Here is a 20,293-nt window from a genome sequence, read left to right as displayed (position 1 = left end):
TTCATTTATATGAGACATGTATTGAAAATCAAATATAGGACTTACCTTTGTGCAAACATATCTGTTCCGGTTGATGGATTCAGTTGATCATGCGGTCTTCCTCAAAGTTTTATCCATCAAAGACATTTTTCGTACTCTGTCTTCTATTCCGTTTGATTTTAGATGGATTCAGTTGATGATGCGGTCTTACACAAAGTTTGATCCATCAAAGACATTTTTCGTACTGGCCCTTCCGTTTTGGAAAGGGTACGAATTGAACTCCACCAACTAGCCTTTCAGGATACCTGTCGTCACTATTATAAAGTCCGTGACTACACCTCTTAACCATATCTATTGTTAAAGAACCCAAATACGCGATAAAACGCCAACAGAAGCTATACTGGACCATCCAGCCAGCGTTGTCTGAGATTTGAGTCCGAGATTATGCAGATCTCTGGCCTCTGATTGGTCAGTGACGCGGATTGCGCAACATCCACGGAGGGGTCAATTGGCTGGCAATCAGTTCAGGGTGTACCCCACCTCCTGCCCGAAAATAGCTGGGATAGGCTCCAGCACTCCTGTAATATTTGTGAGGATATGCAGCTCAGAAAATGGATAGATGGATGAATCAGGGCGTATGCATGAATCCAATCACATTTTCGTTATACATCCCAAACAAGGTAAAATTGAGCATACACTGGAGTAACCGACTCCTCCCTGTCCACGGCCACATTTAAATATGCAAATAATATTTAAATGAACCCAACATCTGAAATCCTGATCCCTGCATGATCAGAAAAAAAGGAAAATGAGCAAGGTAATGAAGAAGATATTTTTTCTTAATGTGAAGTTGTTCAACGAAGTGTAGGTGTGCAATAAAATCCTCTTCAGCACGCTGTCCTCCAGCGTTTAGAACAAGAAGTGAAAGGGGAGTGAATGGTACAGTATGTGGTGGCTGTCATGCTGTGGGGTCACCACAGCGTGCACACAGTTACCTAAAAAAGAAGTGCTCAGGCATAAGGGTGGGTGTGAAGTGGTGCACTGCTGCACACCATCAAAGTGTGGCCAAATTAAAATAAAAAAAATGTACTGTAAAATCCCCTTGTTCCATGATGTTCGCAGATGATATTGTGATATGGAGTGAAACCAGGGGGCAGGTGAGGAACAATTAGAAAGATGGAGGCATGCACTGTAAAGGAGGGGAATGAAGATTAGCTGAAGTAAAACAAATGAGAGAGGAAAGAGGGAAAGAGTGAGGCTCCAGGGAGAAGAGATGGCGAGGGTGGACGACTTCAAATACTTGGGGTCTACAATCCAGAGCAATGGTGAGTGTGGTAAGGAAGTGAAGAAACAGGTGCGACCAGGTTGAAACAGCTGGCGGAAGGTGTCTGGTGTGTTATGTGACAGAAGAGTCTGAGGATGAAGGGCAAGTTTATAAAACAGTGGTGAGGCCGGCCATGATGTACGGATTAGAGACAGTGGCACTGAAGAAACAACAGGAATCTGAACTGGAGGTGGCAGAAATGAAGATGTTGAGGTTCTCGCTAGGAGTGAGCAGGTTGGATAGGATTAGAAATGAGCTCATTAGAAGCACAGCCAATGTTGAATGTTTTGGAAACATGGTTCGAGAGAGCAGACTTCAATGGTTTGGACATGTCCAGAGGCAAGGGAGTGAGTATATTGGTATAAGGGTGCTGAGGATGGAGCTGCCGGGCAAAAGAGCGAGAGGAAGACCAAAGAGAAGGTTGATGGATGTTGTGAGGGATGAAATGAGGGCAGTTGGGGTTACAGAGGAAGTTGCAGGATGGAAAAAGAGGACATGACGCGGCGACCCCTAACGGGACAAGCCGAAAGAAAAATAAGACTGTATATGAAGAAATAAGAAAGAAATTCAATAAAACCATTTGGGACCAGATTCTTTTGAATACCTGTTCAGTTAAAAAGTCGGTTACCAATAAACAGTTTCTCAACTATCCAGTAAATATGATGACCATAAGGAAACTTTCTGAGTATAAAATGGTTACTCAATTCATTTTCGTTTATAATGTTGATTTTTAATCCCAGAACAATATTACAATTTGACAGTTAAACATCACCAAATACTAGAATACATTCCACCTAAGTGATATGCTTTTGTGCAACCCCAAAGGTATGGGCCTCACGAAGATGGTGACCCTTTCAAACCCAGAGTCCCAGCTCACATCCATCATTTTGTAGCCTACAAGAACCAGGACCATGGAGCCTGGCTGAGAGGAGGGGATGTGTGGTTGGATGACTGCCAGTGAGTACAAACGGAATGATTGATTTTATTTTTGTTTTGTTTTGTTATTGGGTGATTTTAATGAATCTGAATTTATGGATTTATTTATCTTGTAGATTTGCAGATAACGGCATTGGCCTCACACTGGCAAGGTAAGACAGCCTCTTCCTTAATAACCAATTTGTAGATCAATTCTAAAATCACCAGTAATATTAAAAATAATACCAATACTAATCCATCCATCCATCAATCTATTTCCTCAACTTATCTAAGATCGGGTCGTAGGCGAAGCAGGTTCAGAAGGGAAGCCCAGACTTCCCTTTTCCCACCCACCTCGTCCAGCTCTTTCGAGGTGATTCCGAAGCATTCCTCAGCTGAGAAATTCAGTTTTTCATATCTGGGCACTCCATGTCTGGAGCACCTCTCCTGGGACACATCCTGAAGGCATAACAACATGCCCAATCCATCCTGGCTGCTCGAGATGTAGAGGAGCACCGCCTCAACTCTGAGACGATTCTGGATGATTAAGCTTCTCACCTTGTTTCTCAGGAAAAGCCCGGACACTGAGCAGAGGAAATTCCTTTTGGCTGCTTGTTTCCGTGATCATGTTCTTTTGTGACCACCCACAGTTCTTCAACATAGGTGAGGGTAGGAGCGTTAATTGACTAGTAATCATGGCTTGCTGCCATTTAGTACATCATCATCTGCAAAAAGCAGTGACGTGTTACATCAGCAAGCCGGACAGGCCTCTTGAACACTGACACTGCCTCAAAATTCCGACATGAAAGGTAATGAACATACAGTAATTCCTGACAAAGGGAAGTGTTGGCGAAGTCCAACTCTCACTAGACATTAATCCGTTTTACTGCCGGCAATGCAGACCAAACTCTGACACCGGCTGTACGGGGAGCGAACAGCACATATCAGGGAGTCTGGTTCTCCATTATTCAGAGCACCCCATTGGACACAGTTGAACAACTTCTCCAAGTCCAGAAATCACATGTAGACTTTTCCGGGTAACTCTCATGCACCTTTGAGGACTGTATTGAGGGTTTACAACTGGTCAACTGTTCGTTGGCCAAAACGAAAAACACATTTCTCCTCCTGAATTACACATTTGACGTCCTGACAGACCCTCTTAACCAGAACCCCTAAGTGAACCCAACCAGTGAGGCTGAGGAGTGTAATCACCCTATGGTTGGAACACATCCTCCTGTCTCCCTTCTTAAAATTGGTGGACCACCACCCTGGTCTGTAAATCTATAGGCCCTGATGTTCATGTGATGTTGCACAACATCAGAGAGCATTTTGGAACGTAGAGTTAATCTCACACACCCCCAACGCCCCGCTGCCAAGAAGCTTTTTGACTCCCTCAGTGAGCTCAACTCCAGAGATAGAAGAACCCATATCAGATTTCCCAGAGTCCTCTTCCTCATAGGAAACAGTGGTCTGAGGAAATGATGTCTTTGATATATTCACCCTACCAACTCAGAACATCCCGAGTTGAGCTCAGGACCGTGTCTACATAATACACTGTGTTAACAATGCAGTGCTTCCCCCTCCTAAAAAGCAGTATAGTAGACCAGAATTTCCTCAAAGCCGTCCTGAAGCCGATCTCCATGGGTTCTGCTTGGCCTCCCAGTACCCAATGGCTCCCTCCAGAGTACCTCAGGCTAAAATGTCTGAAAGGAGTCTTTCTTTAGCTTGACGGCATCCCTCACCGCTGATGTGATGGGGATTGCCATCACAACAGGCACCAACCACCTTACTCCCATAGCTCTGGTCAGCCACCTCAATAATGGAGGCACAGAGTATGGTCCACTTGGATTCAATCCCCCGTCCCCTAGGATTTGGCCAAAATTCAGTCAGAGGTGGGAGTTGAAGCTTCTTCTTTCTGGGGACTCTGCCAGACATTCCGAACAGACCCTCCCAATACATTTGGGTCAGCCAGGTCAGACAAGCATCTTCCCCCGTCAATGGAGCCAACTCACTACTATGTGGTGATTAGTTAAAAGCTCTGTCCCTCTCTTCACACGAGTGTCCAAGAGAAGCAGTCACAAGTCCCACAACACTACCACAAAGTATTAATCAAACTGCAGCCTAGGGTGTCCTCGTGCCACGTGCACATGTGGACACCCTTATGTCTGAGCTTGGTGTTCATTACAAACAATCCATGATGAGCACAGAAGTCCAATAACAGAAAACTACTTGGATTCTGTCAGGGGGATGTCATTGCCCACTTGAGTTTTGAAGCTCCCAGCTGAATGAGGCCGTTCCCACTGAGAGCACTCTCCAGCACCCTCTCCAAGGAGTCCGAAAAGACTACAAAAAAAACAAAAAACGGTTAGGGTCTGGCTCTCCACCCTAAGGCAGAGAGAGTCTAGCCTGTCATCCTCTGGGGTAAACCACAACGTACATGCACTGAGTCGGGGAGCAATAAGTTTGTCCACAGATGCTCAGTGCCTCTCCCCATGGGTAACTCCGGAGTGTTAAAGGGTCTAACCTCTATCCAAAGGACTGGTCCTGGAGCCGAATATGTGTGTGGAGGTAATCTCTACAACTCTACATCAAGTTGAAACTTTTCAACCTTGCAAACAAGTTAAGGCTGTTTCCCTGCCAGAGGTAACATTCCACATCCCAATAGCCAGCTTCTGTAGCCGGGCTTCAGTGGTGAACAAGAAGATTCTTTCACTGTTGTTCATACGGTTGTTGTGCCCATTGTTCTCTCATACCTTTTAATTAGACTTCACTTTTTGCAAATGGATATTCATCTCTTTACTATCTTTATAAATTATTGTTGATTGGATTTTCAAGAAATCATTAATCAGTTCCAGTTCCAAAAAGGCTGGTGACCCCGGATTTTATGTTATATTCCAAAATGGTTTGCGTTCTTTTTTTTTTTTTTTTTTACTAGAAGCTGTCTAAATATTCAAATCATTATTGTTTTTATATGTTTCAGTCTAATAGTAGTACCCAGAGAGGAGTTACAAATGTCAATTTTACCCCCCAAATTTAGGTTCTTATTGTACATTTGCTATAGACAGAATACATTTTTTTATTGTTGTTGTTTTTTTCCTTTACAGAAATGTATAAATAATAATGCGCTGTGTATTGGTTTGATATAAATGGGGTTAAAAAAAAAAAAATCACAAATAAGGTTGGATTGATTCCACTATTGTTTGAGAGTCTGAGTATCATATTTACATGAGTACACACCAATACTGAATAAGAATACATGATAATGCCATTACTTCTTACAATTGGAAAGAAATCGGGTTGTATTTGAACCAAATAATGTTCAAACACCCAAAACATAAACTTGAATTTGATTAAAATACAGACCACACTCAGGGATCTGGCTCTGGAAAAAAATACTTAATGTCCAAAGTTTATAAGCCCTGTGCATGTCCTTCTGTTAACAAAAAATGTTACCTCAAGGCACTTTACATTTGGATCTGGTGTAGAACTTTACACATATGTATAACAAAGCCAACAGAACTTCGCTGGAGCAATCACTATGTAAGCTAAGCAAAGAAAACTGCCTCTTTCATAAACCTTGGACAGAACCAAGACTGTGAGGACTCCATTGGTTGGGTAGGTGTTGCATGATAGGGGAAATTGACAGCAGGGAGAGAAAGGGTGAGAATTACAAATGGATTATGGAAGGAAACAGAAGCAGTAATTATGGAGGCCCAGAAACATACATACTACTACCACAATACAAAACTACTTAATCAAATAGTTTCTCCATTTTTGTTTTTTTTTTAAAAGATTTGTCTAACATATATTCTCTGTGTGTGCAGTGGAGGAACATTTCCAGATGATGATGGTTCTCGTCAGCAGGTGAAGAATTCACTGTTCGTGGGGGAAAGTGACAATCATGGGATGCCTCTCCCTGACAACAGTATCTGGGGCCCAGGGGGCTCTGACCTCACAGGCAGGACCCTCCCACGAGGAATGTAAGTGAAAATGGAACCAAATGTATTTTAGCTTGTGAAATTGGGTTCATGGCACGAACTGGGCCGGCCCTCTGGCAGGCATTACAATTGATAAGACTGGTGGGTGTGAGATGAGACGGATACAGGGCAATAATGACCTGGAACTGTTTCACCCACGCAGGCCAACCAGCTCCCCAAAGAATGTGTGAGTGTACAGTATGTGGTGCGTTAAAAATGAAAAGACAGGGGGGTTCAAAGAGCAGGCCTGACACTGCCCTCCCCCCACTAATGGGTGTATGATGCATTAAAAGTGGAGGACTGCCAAGGCAGAGAAGGGGACGCAATCACACGAGAGACCAGCACAGATGAGTCAATAACTCGCCTGGCGTCTACCTCCTCATGCTTCATGCCAGCCCACCTGATGAGATATGAGTGTGCCCAATGTGCAAAATACAATGTAAATAATAAAAATGTACAGTGTCTGTGAAGTAAGAGCCCAGACCCCTGACCAACTGTAAGACCACAGCGAAAAGGGGGGCAGTGCTTCCCCAACCTACAGTTAATCCCCCACCCAACCCACCTCACCCCTGACAATCTCCCAGCAACCAGAACAGCACCATCAAATAGCAGCACCAAAGGCGGGCCCGTCCAAGGTTGGAGGTTCCAACACCCTACCGTAGGCCACAAGTCAGGTGGGGGCTCCACACAGCCCATGCAAGAGAGGCTCAACAACCACAGCAGAGCTCCCTGGTAGAGGGAAGAAGTGGTGACAGGTCCAGGGTGCAGCTGCAGGTCCAGTAGATCCCCAACCAGAGACCAGGACGAGACCCCCACACTGGGGCCAGCAGGCACCTCCCCGGCACCCAGGGACCAAGAGTAGCCCCGGGACTGGCTCAAGTATCGTTTGGTCTTGTTCAGAAGTGAGGGAAGAATGGAATGGGAGATCGGCAGGCAGATCGGCACAGCGTCTGCAGTGATGCGGACATTGTATCGGTCGGATGTGGTGAAGAAGGAGCTAACCCAAAATGAAAAACTCTCACTCTAATGCTGTTCTTCCAGATGAGGTGGCAGGGGCATCTGATTTGGATGCCTCCTGGATGCCTCACTGGTGAGGTATCACAGCCACATCCCAGGAGTAGAACCTGGGGATGACCCTAAGGATGTACAGTGTGTATATGTGTGTGTGTGTGTGTGTGTGTGTGTGTGTGTGGTGTGTGTGTGTGTGTGTGCGTGCGTGCATGCAGTGAAGAAAAGTATTTGAACACTCTGCTATATTGCAAGATCTCCCACTTAGAAATTATGGAGGGGTCTGAAACTTTCACCGTAGGTGCATGTCCACTGTGAAAGAGATAATCTAAAAAGAAAAATCCAGAAATAACAATGTATGATTTTTTTAATGATTTATTTGTGTGATACAGCTGCAAATAAGAATTTGAACACCTGTCTATCAGCTACAATTCTGACCCTCAAAGACCTGTTAGTCCACCTTTAAAAGTCCAGCTCCACTCCATGTATTATTCTGAATCAGATGCACCTGTGTGAGGTCATTAGCTGCATAAAGACACCTGTCCACCCCATACAATCAGACTCAAACTTGTAACATGGCCAAGATGTTGAGCTGTCCAAAGACACCAGAGACAAAATTGTTCAACTTCATATGGCTGGAAAAGGGCTATGGACAAATTTCCAAGCAGGTTGGTGAAAAAAGGTCCACTGTTGGACCAATCATAAAAAAATGGAAGAAGCTAAACATGATGGTCAATCTCAGTCGGAGTTGAGCCCCATCCAAGATATCCCCTCGTGGGGTCTCAATGATCCTTAGAAAGGTGAGGAATCAGCCCAGGACTACACGACAGGACTTGGTCAATGACCTGCAAAGAGCTGGGTCCACCGTTTCCAAGGTGATTGTTGGTAATGCACTAAGACGTCATGGTTTGAAATCATGCATTGCATGGAAGGTTGCCCTGTTTAAACCAGCACATGTCAAGGCCTGTCTTAAGTTTGCCAATGACCATTTGGATGATACAGAGGAGTCATGGGAGAAGGTTTTGTGGTCAGATGAGCCCAAAATTGAACTTTTTGGTCATAATTCCACTAAACGTGTTTGGAGGAAGACAAATGATGAGTTCCATCACAAGAACACCATCCTACTGTGAAACCTGATGGTGGTAGCATCAGGTTTTGGGGGTGTTTTTCTGCTTATGGGACAGGACGACTGCACTGTATTAAGGAGAGGATGACCGCCACCATGTATTGTGAGATTTTGGGGAACAACCTCTTTCCCTCAGTCCGAGCATTGAAGATGGGTCGTGGCTGGGTCTTTCAACATGACAATGACCCGAAACACACAGCCAGGAAAACCAAGGAGTGGCTCAGTAAGAATCATATCAAGGTTTTGGCGTGGCCTAGCCAGTCTCAAGACCTAAACCCATTAGAAAATCTTCAGAGGGAGCTGAAACTCAGTGTTTCTCAGCGACAGCCCAGAAACCTGTCTGATCTCGAGTAGATCTGTGTGGAAGAGTGGGCCAAAATCCCTCCTGCAGTGTCTGCAAACCTGGTGTACACCTACAGGAAACGTGTGACCTCTGTTATTGCAAACAAAGGTTACTGTACCAAATATTAACATTAGTTTTCTCAGCCGTTCAAATACTTATTTGCAGCTGAATCACACAAATAAATCGTTAAAAAAATCATATGTTGTGATTTCTGGATTTTTTTTTTTTAGATTATTTCTCTCACACTGGACATGCACCTATGATTAAAATTTCAGACCCCTCCATGATTTCTAAGTGGGAGAATGTGCAATACTTATTTTCTTCACTGTATATATATATATATATATAAACCCACACACGCATGGATCACGGGAGTGCTGGAGCCAGGTTGGGATTATCCTATCAACGGCTGGAGGAAGGGTACACCCTGAACTGGTTGACAACCAATCGCAGGGCACATAGAGACAGTCACGATCACACTTAAGGGTGATTTAGAGTGTCCAATTAATGCATATTTTTGGGATGTGGGAAGAAACCGCTGTGCCCATAGAAAACCCACGTGGGCACGGGGAGAACGTGTAAACTCCACACTGGTGTGGCTGGGTTTTTTATCTCGGTTCTCAGAACTGTGAAGCCAATACTCTGTTGCTGCTCCACCGTACTGCATTAACAGGAGATGTAAAATTAATTTCTAATGAGTTGATATGTGGGTTTGTTTCTGTGCAGTGATTTCCCTATCCGGGGCATGCAGATCTATGACGGGCCCATCAATGTGCAGAACTGTACATTTCGTAAATACACAGCACTGGAGGGGCGCCACAGCAGTGCTTTTGGTTTTAGGCTGAACAATTCATGGCAGAGCTGCCCTAACAATAATGTGACAGACATCACCTTCGACCACGTACCTGTGAGTCAGACTGTGTGAAACTTTAGAAAAAATATTTGTGCAAGTATTTGGCAAGTAATCAGCATTTTTTGTAAATATTCCCAAACATTGCTCTCTCTGCCCCATATAGATAACATCACGCGTGTTCTTTGGGGAGCCTGGTCCATGGTTTAATAAGATGCAGATGGATGGGGACAAGACCACTATTTTCCATGACATTGACGGCTCAGTCAGTGAGTATCCTGGAGCTTATCTGGTTAAAGAAGACAACTGGCTGCTCCGTCACCCTGAGTGCATTGATGTGCCCGATTGGAGGGCTGCCATCTGCAGTGGGTATTATGCACAGGTAGGTGATCAACATAGGAATGCACTCTTTTTCATACAAACACAAGTAAACTAATCCCTGCCATACTGTACCATATACTGTATATGTTCAGATATTTCAATCCTAGATTGCAGATTTTTTTACAAACAATTTTCCTTTTGGAAATCCTCACTTTATCAATGACATCTACAGTACATAGTAATTGTTTTGTATGGCCATGGTGCACTGGCCAGCTTGAAGGGAGATTCAAGCCCGTTGTGACCTGCCTGCGCCATGGTAAACGCAGGATGCACTCCCTCATATATGTTCTGCCGGAAGGCAGGTGCACAGACATTTTTGAGGGCAGGTGCTCATGACAATAAAAAGAAAAAACATTTCCAAAATTATTCACACAAGTAAGAAAAACAGTAGTACTGTAGATTTAATTTAAGTATTAATTTATGTCTTTCGGTGGCACGGCAGTGACTGGATAGAATGTTTGCCTCGCAGTTCTGAGCGCCGAGGTTAAAATTTCCTTCCACATGTCAAAAAAATGCAGGTAGGCTTATTGAAGACTGTTAATTGCCTGTAGGTGTGAATGTTAGTGCAAATGATTATTTGTTTCTATGTCCCTTGCGACTGGCAGGCAACCAGTTCAGGTTGTATCCGCCTCCTGCCCAAAGATAACTAGGATTGACTTCAGCACTCCTGCAACCCGTGTGAGGATATGTGACTCAGACAATGGATGTAGAGGGAAGCTACAGTAGAGACTCCCTTTTCTAATCCAGAGGACCTATATTTAATTTATATATCACAAAAACATAGCAAATTTTTTGTTGAAAAAAATATTAGAAAAATTCTCAACACAACAGAAATGAAATTAATTACCACCAAAGTGCACATTTTCTTTGGAATCCGAATACCCCCAGTGGCTGTTTCAAACCGAGGCTCTGTTGAAGCTGCTTCCATGTGACATCATGTCTAGACAACCCCAGTAAAGAAAATGGCTTCCTATACAAACAGTCATACACGCTGCGAGTGGGATCTCGAGGAGATAGAGAGCAGTGATGAAGTAGGTTTTATGGAATGCTCTGTGGAAGAAATAGAAACTCAGGAGGATGAATTTTCTAATTCTTCCCATGTTTGAAAAACATCCCATGCGGGTGTAATTAAACCATATTTGCCTTGCTTCATCACATCTTTACTCAAATAGGCACTTTCAATGATGTCTGCCAGCTCTCCGTACTCACTTGACCCTACATCAGATTCACAACTTCTAATAATGTGTTTAAACTGACAATTGTGGATATGACTATGGCAGTAAGCAAGTTAATTTTTTAATTCTGAAAAACAAGCAAATAATCTAAATTTCAGGGAACTTGCCGCTACTAACGTTTCAACATTTCATTTTTCATAAGATCATCTTTGTCATGGTCCTGCCGGACCAGCCCTGGCTGGGCGGGTCCCAGCACACTGGCGCTGATTTGGAGACGCACACCTGCGCCTCATTCTCGCTGATTCACCCCGGTATTTATAGGACCCAGGGGACGACTGTCTTCACCAGATCATCGCAACTCATGCCCTGTTCCTGCACTCCCGTACTCTGGATCGTCAACCCTGGTGTGCCGACCTCCGCCTGTCCTCCGACCGACTCCGTAAGCTCGATGTCTTTGATACTCCTGCCTTCTCTGATCGATCTTCAGTGTACCGACCCCTGCCTGCCCGCGGACCTGCTCTCTACGCCCGACGTCCTGTTTACCACTACCCCACTTGACTGTCAGCCTGATCCCCGACTTTGGACCGAATAAACACTTTTCTCGAACTACCTTTGAGTCTCCAGAGTCCTGCATTTGGGTCCTCCCTCCGTACTGATGGGTTGTGACAGAACGATCTGGCCAACACTGGACCCAGCAGGAAAGACCTGGCATCGCCGGGACCGGCGCGAGGTAAACCGACTGCCGAAGGACCAAGCCTCTCCTATCCGGGTAGGCTCCATGATGTTGTCCCCTTCTTCCGTGTCACACGCACCACCTCCGTGCCATAAATACGCCCCGACCACGACCCGCTCAGCACATCATATTCTTTTGGACTCTGATTTTCCGGACTATGAGGAGGATCTTGATTTATATGACCAACTGCCTGACAACGATTCAGATTTTGACTATGAATTTCCTCTCCCTATCTTTAAGCCCAGTCAGTTTGTTTCACCTCCCCGTGTTTCCAGCTCCCGAGTGTCTTCGCCTGGTAGGTCCAAGTCCTCCAACCCGTTTGTGGGAACCCGCTTGGCCATCTACCTGAGTCCTCCGCGGGACGGCCTGAGGAGACCCCCAGGCCGGGCACTCCCATGTGCCTCCCGCTGCGCGGCAACAAAGACACCGTCTTCGTCCACCAACTCCTCACCGGCAACGGTCAAACCAGCAGACCCGCAGCTGGTGACGAAGCATCCAGCCCAGAGGGAGGAGGGGTCGCCAAGTAACGAGGTGTTCTACCGTGAAATGCGGGCGGCGATAGAGCGGCATAGCGCCGAACTGGCGTTCTTCACGGCCTAGGTTTGGCGGGATAAGAGAAGCAACCGAGCTACGCCCACGTCACAGTAGCAACAGACTCGCTAGTGACTTACGCCCATGCTGCAGTGACAATGGACTCCCGGAAATGTCACGCTCACGTCGCTGTGGCAACGGATCCACCACCGCGTTATTCCCACTGCCCCACTTGACTGTCTGCCTGATCCCCGACTTTGTCCGAATAAACAGTTTTCCCGAACTACTTTTGCGTCTCCAGAGTCCTGCATTTCGGTCCTCCCTCTGTACCGATGGGTCGTGACAATCTTTTAGGTTTAGGGTTACAATTCTCATTGTCTGGTGAAAGGCACGAGTCGATAGTTGGACAGGCACATGGTGCTAACCTTGGGTTTCGGTAAGATAAAACAAAAAAACATTTCATTCATATTTTCAATTTGTAATATTTTGTCAGATCAGAGAAATGTCCATTGTTTATAGCACTTTCTCTACGTTATTTACATTTAGCCCGTATTATAATGCCCCGAACACTTGAGAGCACACACTGCTGTCGTCGAATTTGAGGAAGACCTCAGCGTGAACAGTACACTAACTTTATACAGTGTCCAAATTTTGTCACCTCCTAAACATCATATTGTACTTACATTTAAAACAAGGTAGATACTTTTCAATACCATACAACTAAACACGGATGTAATTGAACACGGAGATACTTGCTAGCAAAGCCAAGTGAATGCTGTACGGGTTTTTCAAAGCAGTCCTCCGTGAAATGCTCGGAACATAATACTGTCGACTTTGACTTGTAACTCTAATGTGCCTGCTTTGTCTTCACAAACCTGGTCCATATCTTGCCTATCTGTTCGTTTTTCGGCCATTCATGTTACCTGACTCCGTCAGCGTTTGTCGCAGAACAGCCATATGCAACACACTTTCTCACCATCTTTGCTAGCTTTTTCGCTCTCTGGTCAAATGTTGCCTGGACGTGACGTTAGATTCCGGAGAGAACCGGAAGTTGCCAAATATAAGCGACATTTCAAACAAAATCTTGAGACTGACTTTGATGCTAATTTATTTCATTTCTGTTGTGTTTAGAATTTTTGAAATATTTTTTAATGAAATTTTAGCCTCATTTATATGACAGACAAATCAAATACATTTCCTCTAGATTAGACCTTTAAATGGCCAGGGGCTTGTGTGCACTGCAGATCAGCAAAAGGGAACATTCTTAGAATACAAATAAATACTCATCTGATTATCAAACAAATTTGGCGGGAATTATATGACAGTTTTATATATGTATATGGAGAAAAACAAGAAGTCTATCTGGCCACAACACACTTTCAAAGTTGTCTGGCAGAGGAAGGCCAAGTTTCTTTTTTCCACAAGTATAGTGTGTGTCTAAAAAGTGTTGAATAAAATGTTAAGGCCTCAACTATATCAAAGAAATGTGCTTCTTTTGTGGATTTTCACTGATTTCGGTTAGGTCTCAAATGCAACTTCTGCGATTAATGGCGGTCATTGTATTTCTTTGATCAGATTGGCTTTTCTGTCTTTCCAAGATGATCATGCCACACATTAACATGCATAGCACCTTGACTTACATTTGAACGCTACAACGTGGTTACACCTGCACAGTCAATTTAAAACCAAGCATTCAGTTGCCTGTAAAACTTTGCCAAGGCCAAACAATCCCAGTTTTCATCAGCAGTGAATACACCTTCATACAGATTCACACCTGCATATGAATCGGTACAAAACTGTGAAAATATTTCTATTTATTCTTGATTGAGTGATAATAGTATTTGCCATTAAATTATGACAATGTAAATTACATGTACTTGTTTTTTAACCCTGGAACTATACTTATCTTTATGGCCACATTGTTCATTCTCATCTCTAACCACACCATTCCACAAAGTTTTGTGGAAATCTGTAAAAACATTTTAATGCACAATCCTGCCAATGAGATGAGAACAAATGTTTACACATATATTTAAAAATGTATATATTTTAACACTCCCATTTTACATAAGACACAAAATACTCTATTTCTACAGATCTATGTCCAGACACGTAATCCTGCCAACCTAAACATGCACATCGTGAGAGATGAGTACCCTGACCGACCCTTAACTTTAGAGGGTGCATTAGGAAAAAGAAGGCACTACCAGCAGTTCCAACCAGTCATCACATTAGCAAAGGGGTACACCATCCACTGGGACCAGCCTGCACCTGTTGAGGTCATCATCTGGCTTATTAACTTTAACAAGTAAGCAAACACACACATGCACAGAACTATAATGCACACACGGGATCACAAAAATCATTTCATGTTATTTTTATGAATAAACTATTTATTCACATTTATAGCCGCCAATCTAAATAAAAACAAGCGTGCACTCCATTATCATCATTACACTAACTGTACAAGTATCTTTGTGCAAGACCCATTTTATTTTCTGTAACACGCAAAAGACCAAGTGTGCAACGGAACAGGATTCTCTATTTTTACCCGGTTAAGCACTGGAAGAACCAATTTCAAAGTCAATTGGAATTTGGTGTCACGAGCTAAAGGGCACAGTTCGGACAATTTGAACAGTTACATGGTTTTAAAAAGAAAATGTCACTCACAAGCACAACACTGAAACGGTGTGGCAGGAATTGGGGCAGTGGGAAAACTTCTCCATCCTGATTATTGGTCAAGAGAAGATAATATTTCACAAGGTTCCAGTCAAACTCTGCCAGGCTGTTCTTAATTGTATGACATCTCTAGTGTTGCACAGTAGCAGCTTTACTAGTTGAACAGCATTTTTCAGTAGTGTGGTCGTAAGTATTTCCAGATTCTCGTTTTTTCTTAAAAACAGTCCTTTCATATCATATCCAAGCAAGATATGACCCGGAAGTATTCGGATAAAAGATTGTTTGGATTCTGAAAATGCCGTTGTTACTATTAAACACCTTTATAATGGTTACTTTTATAGCTCATAAATCACACCATGAGAAAATAAAAGGCCAACTTAACATTTAAGAAACCTGATTGAAATACTGTAAGTACAACAAGCGCACATGGATCAAAAGTCCGTCTTTGGAAAATGGTAGTTTCGCGCTGGAGACTCACATCAGCAATACTCAACATCGCACAGTGACATCCGTCATCTGGAGTAAAATTGGAGTGGAGTCAAATTATTTTCAAGATTGCTTTCCTTGGGATGTTCAACAAGAAACAACTTTCATCTCTCCTTGACCGGGTTATTTTTTCCCACAAAGGTTGAGAAAAGCCAGTATAGATTTTCTGAAGAGGCCTAGTTTCTTGGCACCAAGATGGTGCTAAAGTCTTGTCTTTTAGAAAAGTAGGCCTACTTTCTTTTCTTTTTTAAAATCACACAAGGCTGCGGCCCCATCCTGTGGTAAATGTGCAAACAACACTGATATACTGGGTATACTGTAGTCCAATAAAATTATTATTAACCTAATGTTTCCAATACCATTATGAAATTATTTTTTTACAAGTGATGCCTCACAGAATGGGGTGTGCTCGCTGATCGATAATATCGTCTACATAATTTTTATTAACATTTCAGATTGCACACACAATTTGGAGCAAAATTTGCAACAACATAATTATGAATAAATGTATTTTCTGAAACTATGTGTAAGAATTTTGACTAAAACAATGGGAAACATTTTGAACATTTTGTTATTTATGGCTTTTGAAGCCACAAATATTATGCTTCAGCCCACTTGAGATCAAATTGAGGTACACGTGGCCTCTGAACTGGAGTTTAAGCAAGCCTCTGTACCTGATTCATGAACAGTGCCGTTGAGCCTCACCTCCGCATCTTATGGTCTTCATAATTTTAGATGTTGAGCATTCCACTGTAGCATAATCTGTGAGTCCATGATCACGTGGTACTAACTTTCAATAGTCACTGATTGTGAGGGGAGTGGCCGGGCCACTCGCCTGTGCATAGCTGTCTCCAGCAGCAGCTCCTCACCTGTGCCTCATTGGCACTAATTATGCCTGGTATTTAAGCCTCATGTGTTGTGTTACTAGTTGCCAGTTCGTTGTATGAGACTGTGTGAGTCTAGCATGAGGTACGTGCTTCTTGTGAGTATTTGGCTCATTGCCACATCCCAGCGTTCCTGCCACCATAGCTAAGTATAGAACTCGTGCACGTGATGTCACTGTTTTCACCGCTCCATATTGCCGGTCAAAAAGAACTGCTCGACATTGTGGGAGACATTGAACCGGAGCAGAATATTCACAATGCCCAAGACCTGTTGTGCTGTTGGTTGTCACAACAGACAAGACAGATCTTTAAAGAGATCATTCTATAGAATACTATCTGAAAAGACCATAAAAGATTGATGGATTTCGGCAATTAAACGGGATGGATGGTGCCCAACCAAATACACACACCTGTGTAGTGATCATTTCATTTCAGGTAGGCGTTATTCTTCTCAATCTTAAATTAAGAAGTATTTATAATCCCAAATTGACTCATTTGAGAACAATGCGTTTAGAGGTTTACGGAGGTAAGCGTGTGGCAGCAATACACTTCTGTGTAAGGAGGAGACGACTCCATGTCCTAATTTTTAATGAATGCGAGTTTGTGTTAAACCAAGGGTCATTTATTTAAATATGGGTATTTGTATTGGAAAAAATCTGACTGGCTCCATCACTATGTGGGATTTATTGGTGATTGAGAACAGATCCAGCAACAAAGTATTTGTATGTATCCTAACTTTTATACATTTTCAAACTTTTCTGTGAAAATCTCAACGACTTACTGACCAGATAGATGTGTATATCCAGTTGTCGAAGACAAGTGGAAGCGAGTTAACAGTCCAATTTCGTATCGGTGAAATTAAATATGGGTTTTCTGTGCCAAGTGTCTCTAATTTTTCCACGTACCTTCATTTATCATCACCTTCTAAATGTTTAACGGTATCGGACAAAACTTTGGATTTTGTGAGATGACATATTTTCGTTTCGTCTCAACGTAATTAACTTGCAAAAATGCTTTGTTAGACTGGCAATATGGTGACGTTACGTGATTTTTATGAGGTAGGTACACAAGCTCCATACTCAAGTCTTTATTTTTTTCCTCGTAGTTGTCTGAGTGGGCTCTGTCTTTTTGTCCTCTCCTTCCTTTTCACCTGTGCCCCCCATGTGTTATGATTATCCTCCAAGCCTTACCCTTTTATTGTCACAATTTATTAGACTCAGATTTTTCTGATTTGTCTTATTTGACCGCCTGCCCAATTCTGACTCAAGATTTTCTTTTCTCCCCCCCTATTTTTCTTCCAATTGTCACCTTTAGCCCCTGTGTGTCTAAACCCAAGTCTTCTTCCTCCGACCTTTTCTGGGGTACACATTTGGTCATTTATCTGGGACACCGTTTGGTGGCCAGTGGAGGCATCCAAGTAGAGCTCAGCTTTATGCCTCCTGCTTTACTCCACCCAAGCCACGCCAAGCAAAATATGCCCTTGAGTCAACTTGTTCCATATCACCCATGTATCCGAGTTCACCTACCCGAGTCCCTGTGCACTCTGCCCCTCTCGTATCCACTTCTACCAAGCCTTGATGGCAGCAGGCTGAGGAGGCATTTGCAGACCCCGAGTCTCCTCTTGCTCAATCTCAGCAGTGCTTGACCCACATCCGCCTCGTGCCTACGCCTCGGCAGGGCCTGATCTGCAGCCACTTCTTGGTTATGCCTTGGCAGTGCCTGACCGGCAGCCACCGCATGGTTATGCCTCGGTGGTGCCTGAGCCACAGCCGGTGCTTGCTGATGCCTGACCCACACACACCTCTTGCTTATGCCTTGGCTGTCAATGACCCCGAGCTGCCTCTCGCTCATGTCTCAGCTGTCCATGACCCTGAGTCACCTCTTGCTCCTGCCTCGGCGGTGCCTGACCCGCAGCCGCCTCTCGCACAGGTCTCGGCGGTGCCTGACCCGCAGCCGCCTCTCGCACAGGTCTCGGCGGTGCCTGACCCGCAGCCGCCTCTCGCACAGGTCTCGGCGGTGCCTGACCCGCAGCCGCCTCTCGCACAGGTCTCGGCGGTGCCTGACCCGCAGCCGCCTCTCGCACAGGTCTCGGCGGTGCCTGACCCGCAGCCGCCTCTCGCACAGGTCTCGGCGGTGCCTGACCCGCAGCCGCCTCTCGCACAGGTCTCGGCGGTGCCTGACCCAGAGCAGTCTCTCGATCATTCCATAGTGGTGCTTGACCCCCAGCTGCCTCTCAACCACGCCTTGATGGTGCTCAGCCAGCAGCCTCTCCCTCGCCTCAGCTGTTCTGGACCAGCAGTGGGCACCCCCGCTCGCCCACACTTTGATGTTTTTGACCAGCAGCAGTAACCGTCTCTCAACCATGGCTCGGCGGTTCTCAATTTGCAGCAGCCGCCGGCTCTTGCTCCTGCTTCAGTGGTGCTTCGCCCACAGTTTTCACCTGTACCTGTTTGGATCCTGCTTTGCCAGTGGGACCCTCCTTGTGGGCATCCACCTGAGTGGCCCCATAGGGACCCTGATGCTTGGCATCCTAGGCAATCTCTTGAACTGCTCGACCAAGTTCCTTGCTTTTGTGTGGCCTGGGGTGGGGGTCTGGAAATAATGGCATCATCTGCCGTTTTACAAGGGTTATACTGCAGTGGGTATATCTGCTCATTTAAGAGACTTCTTATTGGGGTTTATCCTGATAGCTGGTGGGTTCTGTTAAATTCCTGGCTGAGCAAAAACTACCTTTACATGTTTCAAGATCAATTTTGAGATGTATTTTTATTAATGTAACAACATGTTTCTAGCCAGTGAGAGTAGTTCAATATTTTTTGTGTACCTTAAGTATCCACTGAACACCAATTATATGGATTTCTCTATATCTCCATATTTATTACAGAAGAGACTGGATCCATGTGGGCATATGCTACCCACAAGGTACCACATTTGTTGTTATCTCAGACATCCACAATCGCCTGACCAAACAGACCCGCAAGACTGGCGTCTTCATGAGAACCATGCGGAGGGAGAAGATCAACCACTCACACCTGACCAGAGGCTATTACTACTGGGAGGAAGATACCGGGTCAGACACACACAAATGTGGATGATGTGTCTTATTTGTTATTAATTACCATGTCATACTTGAAAGGAAAATGAATATTTTGGGACCAATTACGCTTTTCAATACATTAGTGCTTGTTTTTTTGGGTAAACAACACAGAGAAAGATGGTTTTCAAGGTTAAACACTTCCCAAAAGGTCTGTCGATTAAAACATTTTTTTAAATGGGTGTGGGGTCTGAGTAGTTGATTGTATTCACATTTGGCTGAAGAAAATTAAACTGGCAGTAATTTTAAAAATATCCATCGATTTTGGAGAAAATGGTAAGTAATCACCTTAGGAACATCCTGTTTTCCTCACCAAAATCAACCCACCCTCCTAGATCTTGGTGTGTCTTCAGTGGCAGAAGTGGAAACAAAAATTACTACATAACAGTGTGGAAAAAGAAATGTACTATACCATAAAGTGGCAGTATTAAGGCATATTTATATATTATCCCTGGTTTGTGGAATCCCCCCCATATCCAAAATGACAACATTTTAGGAAAACAAAAATCGGCATGAATTGATTACTTACCATACTCCAGTTTCCTCCCACATCCCAAAAACATGGATTCATTGGAGACTCGAAATTGCCCCTAAGTGTGATTGTGAGTGCGGCTGTTTGTTTCGATGTGCCCTGGGTTTGGCTGGCAACCATTTCAGGGTGTTCCCTGCCTCCTGCCCATTGACAGCTGGGATAGGCTCCAGCACTCCCGCGACCCTTGAGAGGATAAGCAGCTAAGAAGATGGATGGATGGATGGATGGATGGATAAATCACAAGGCCATGTTTCAGAATTTGGAGAGAGTCAGCCT

The 20,293-nt window shown here is 44.2% G+C and overlaps 1 protein-coding gene and 1 long non-coding RNA gene across 6 annotated transcripts in view; one reads left to right on the top strand and one right to left on the bottom strand.

The window, feature by feature from the left end:
• The window catches only part of LOC133498582 (uncharacterized), a 36,271-nt gene extending 19,915 nt beyond the window's left edge, over positions 1-16,356 (bottom strand). For 2 of the 5 annotated variants that reach the window (XR_009794353.1, XR_009794352.1), the window contains exon 1: positions 16,213-16,356. This is a non-coding gene — a long non-coding RNA (uncharacterized LOC133498582). Of the gene's footprint in view, positions 1-45; positions 380-16,181 lie in introns of those variants that run through there. The other 3 variants (XR_009794356.1, XR_009794354.1, XR_009794355.1) reach the window with 2 other exon arrangements.
• Positions 1-20,293, top strand: part of LOC133498578 (cell migration-inducing and hyaluronan-binding protein-like) — a 151,891-nt gene that overhangs the window by 124,057 nt on the left and 7,541 nt on the right. Inside the window, exons 18-24 of the mRNA XM_061815597.1 lie at positions 2,129-2,260; positions 2,356-2,391; positions 6,043-6,198; positions 9,399-9,579; positions 9,689-9,904; positions 14,439-14,650; positions 19,276-19,461. Of these exons, the coding sequence (XP_061671581.1) occupies positions 2,129-2,260; positions 2,356-2,391; positions 6,043-6,198; positions 9,399-9,579; positions 9,689-9,904; positions 14,439-14,650; positions 19,276-19,461 (1,119 nt within the window). The remainder of the gene's footprint in view (positions 1-2,128; positions 2,261-2,355; positions 2,392-6,042; positions 6,199-9,398; positions 9,580-9,688; positions 9,905-14,438; positions 14,651-19,275; positions 19,462-20,293) is intronic.

This window comes from Syngnathoides biaculeatus, chromosome 3 (assembly GCF_019802595.1).
Source record: "Syngnathoides biaculeatus isolate LvHL_M chromosome 3, ASM1980259v1, whole genome shotgun sequence".
NCBI classification, from domain to species: Eukaryota; Metazoa; Chordata; class Actinopteri; order Syngnathiformes; family Syngnathidae; genus Syngnathoides; species Syngnathoides biaculeatus.
This window is presented reverse-complemented; position numbering and strand designations above follow the sequence as displayed.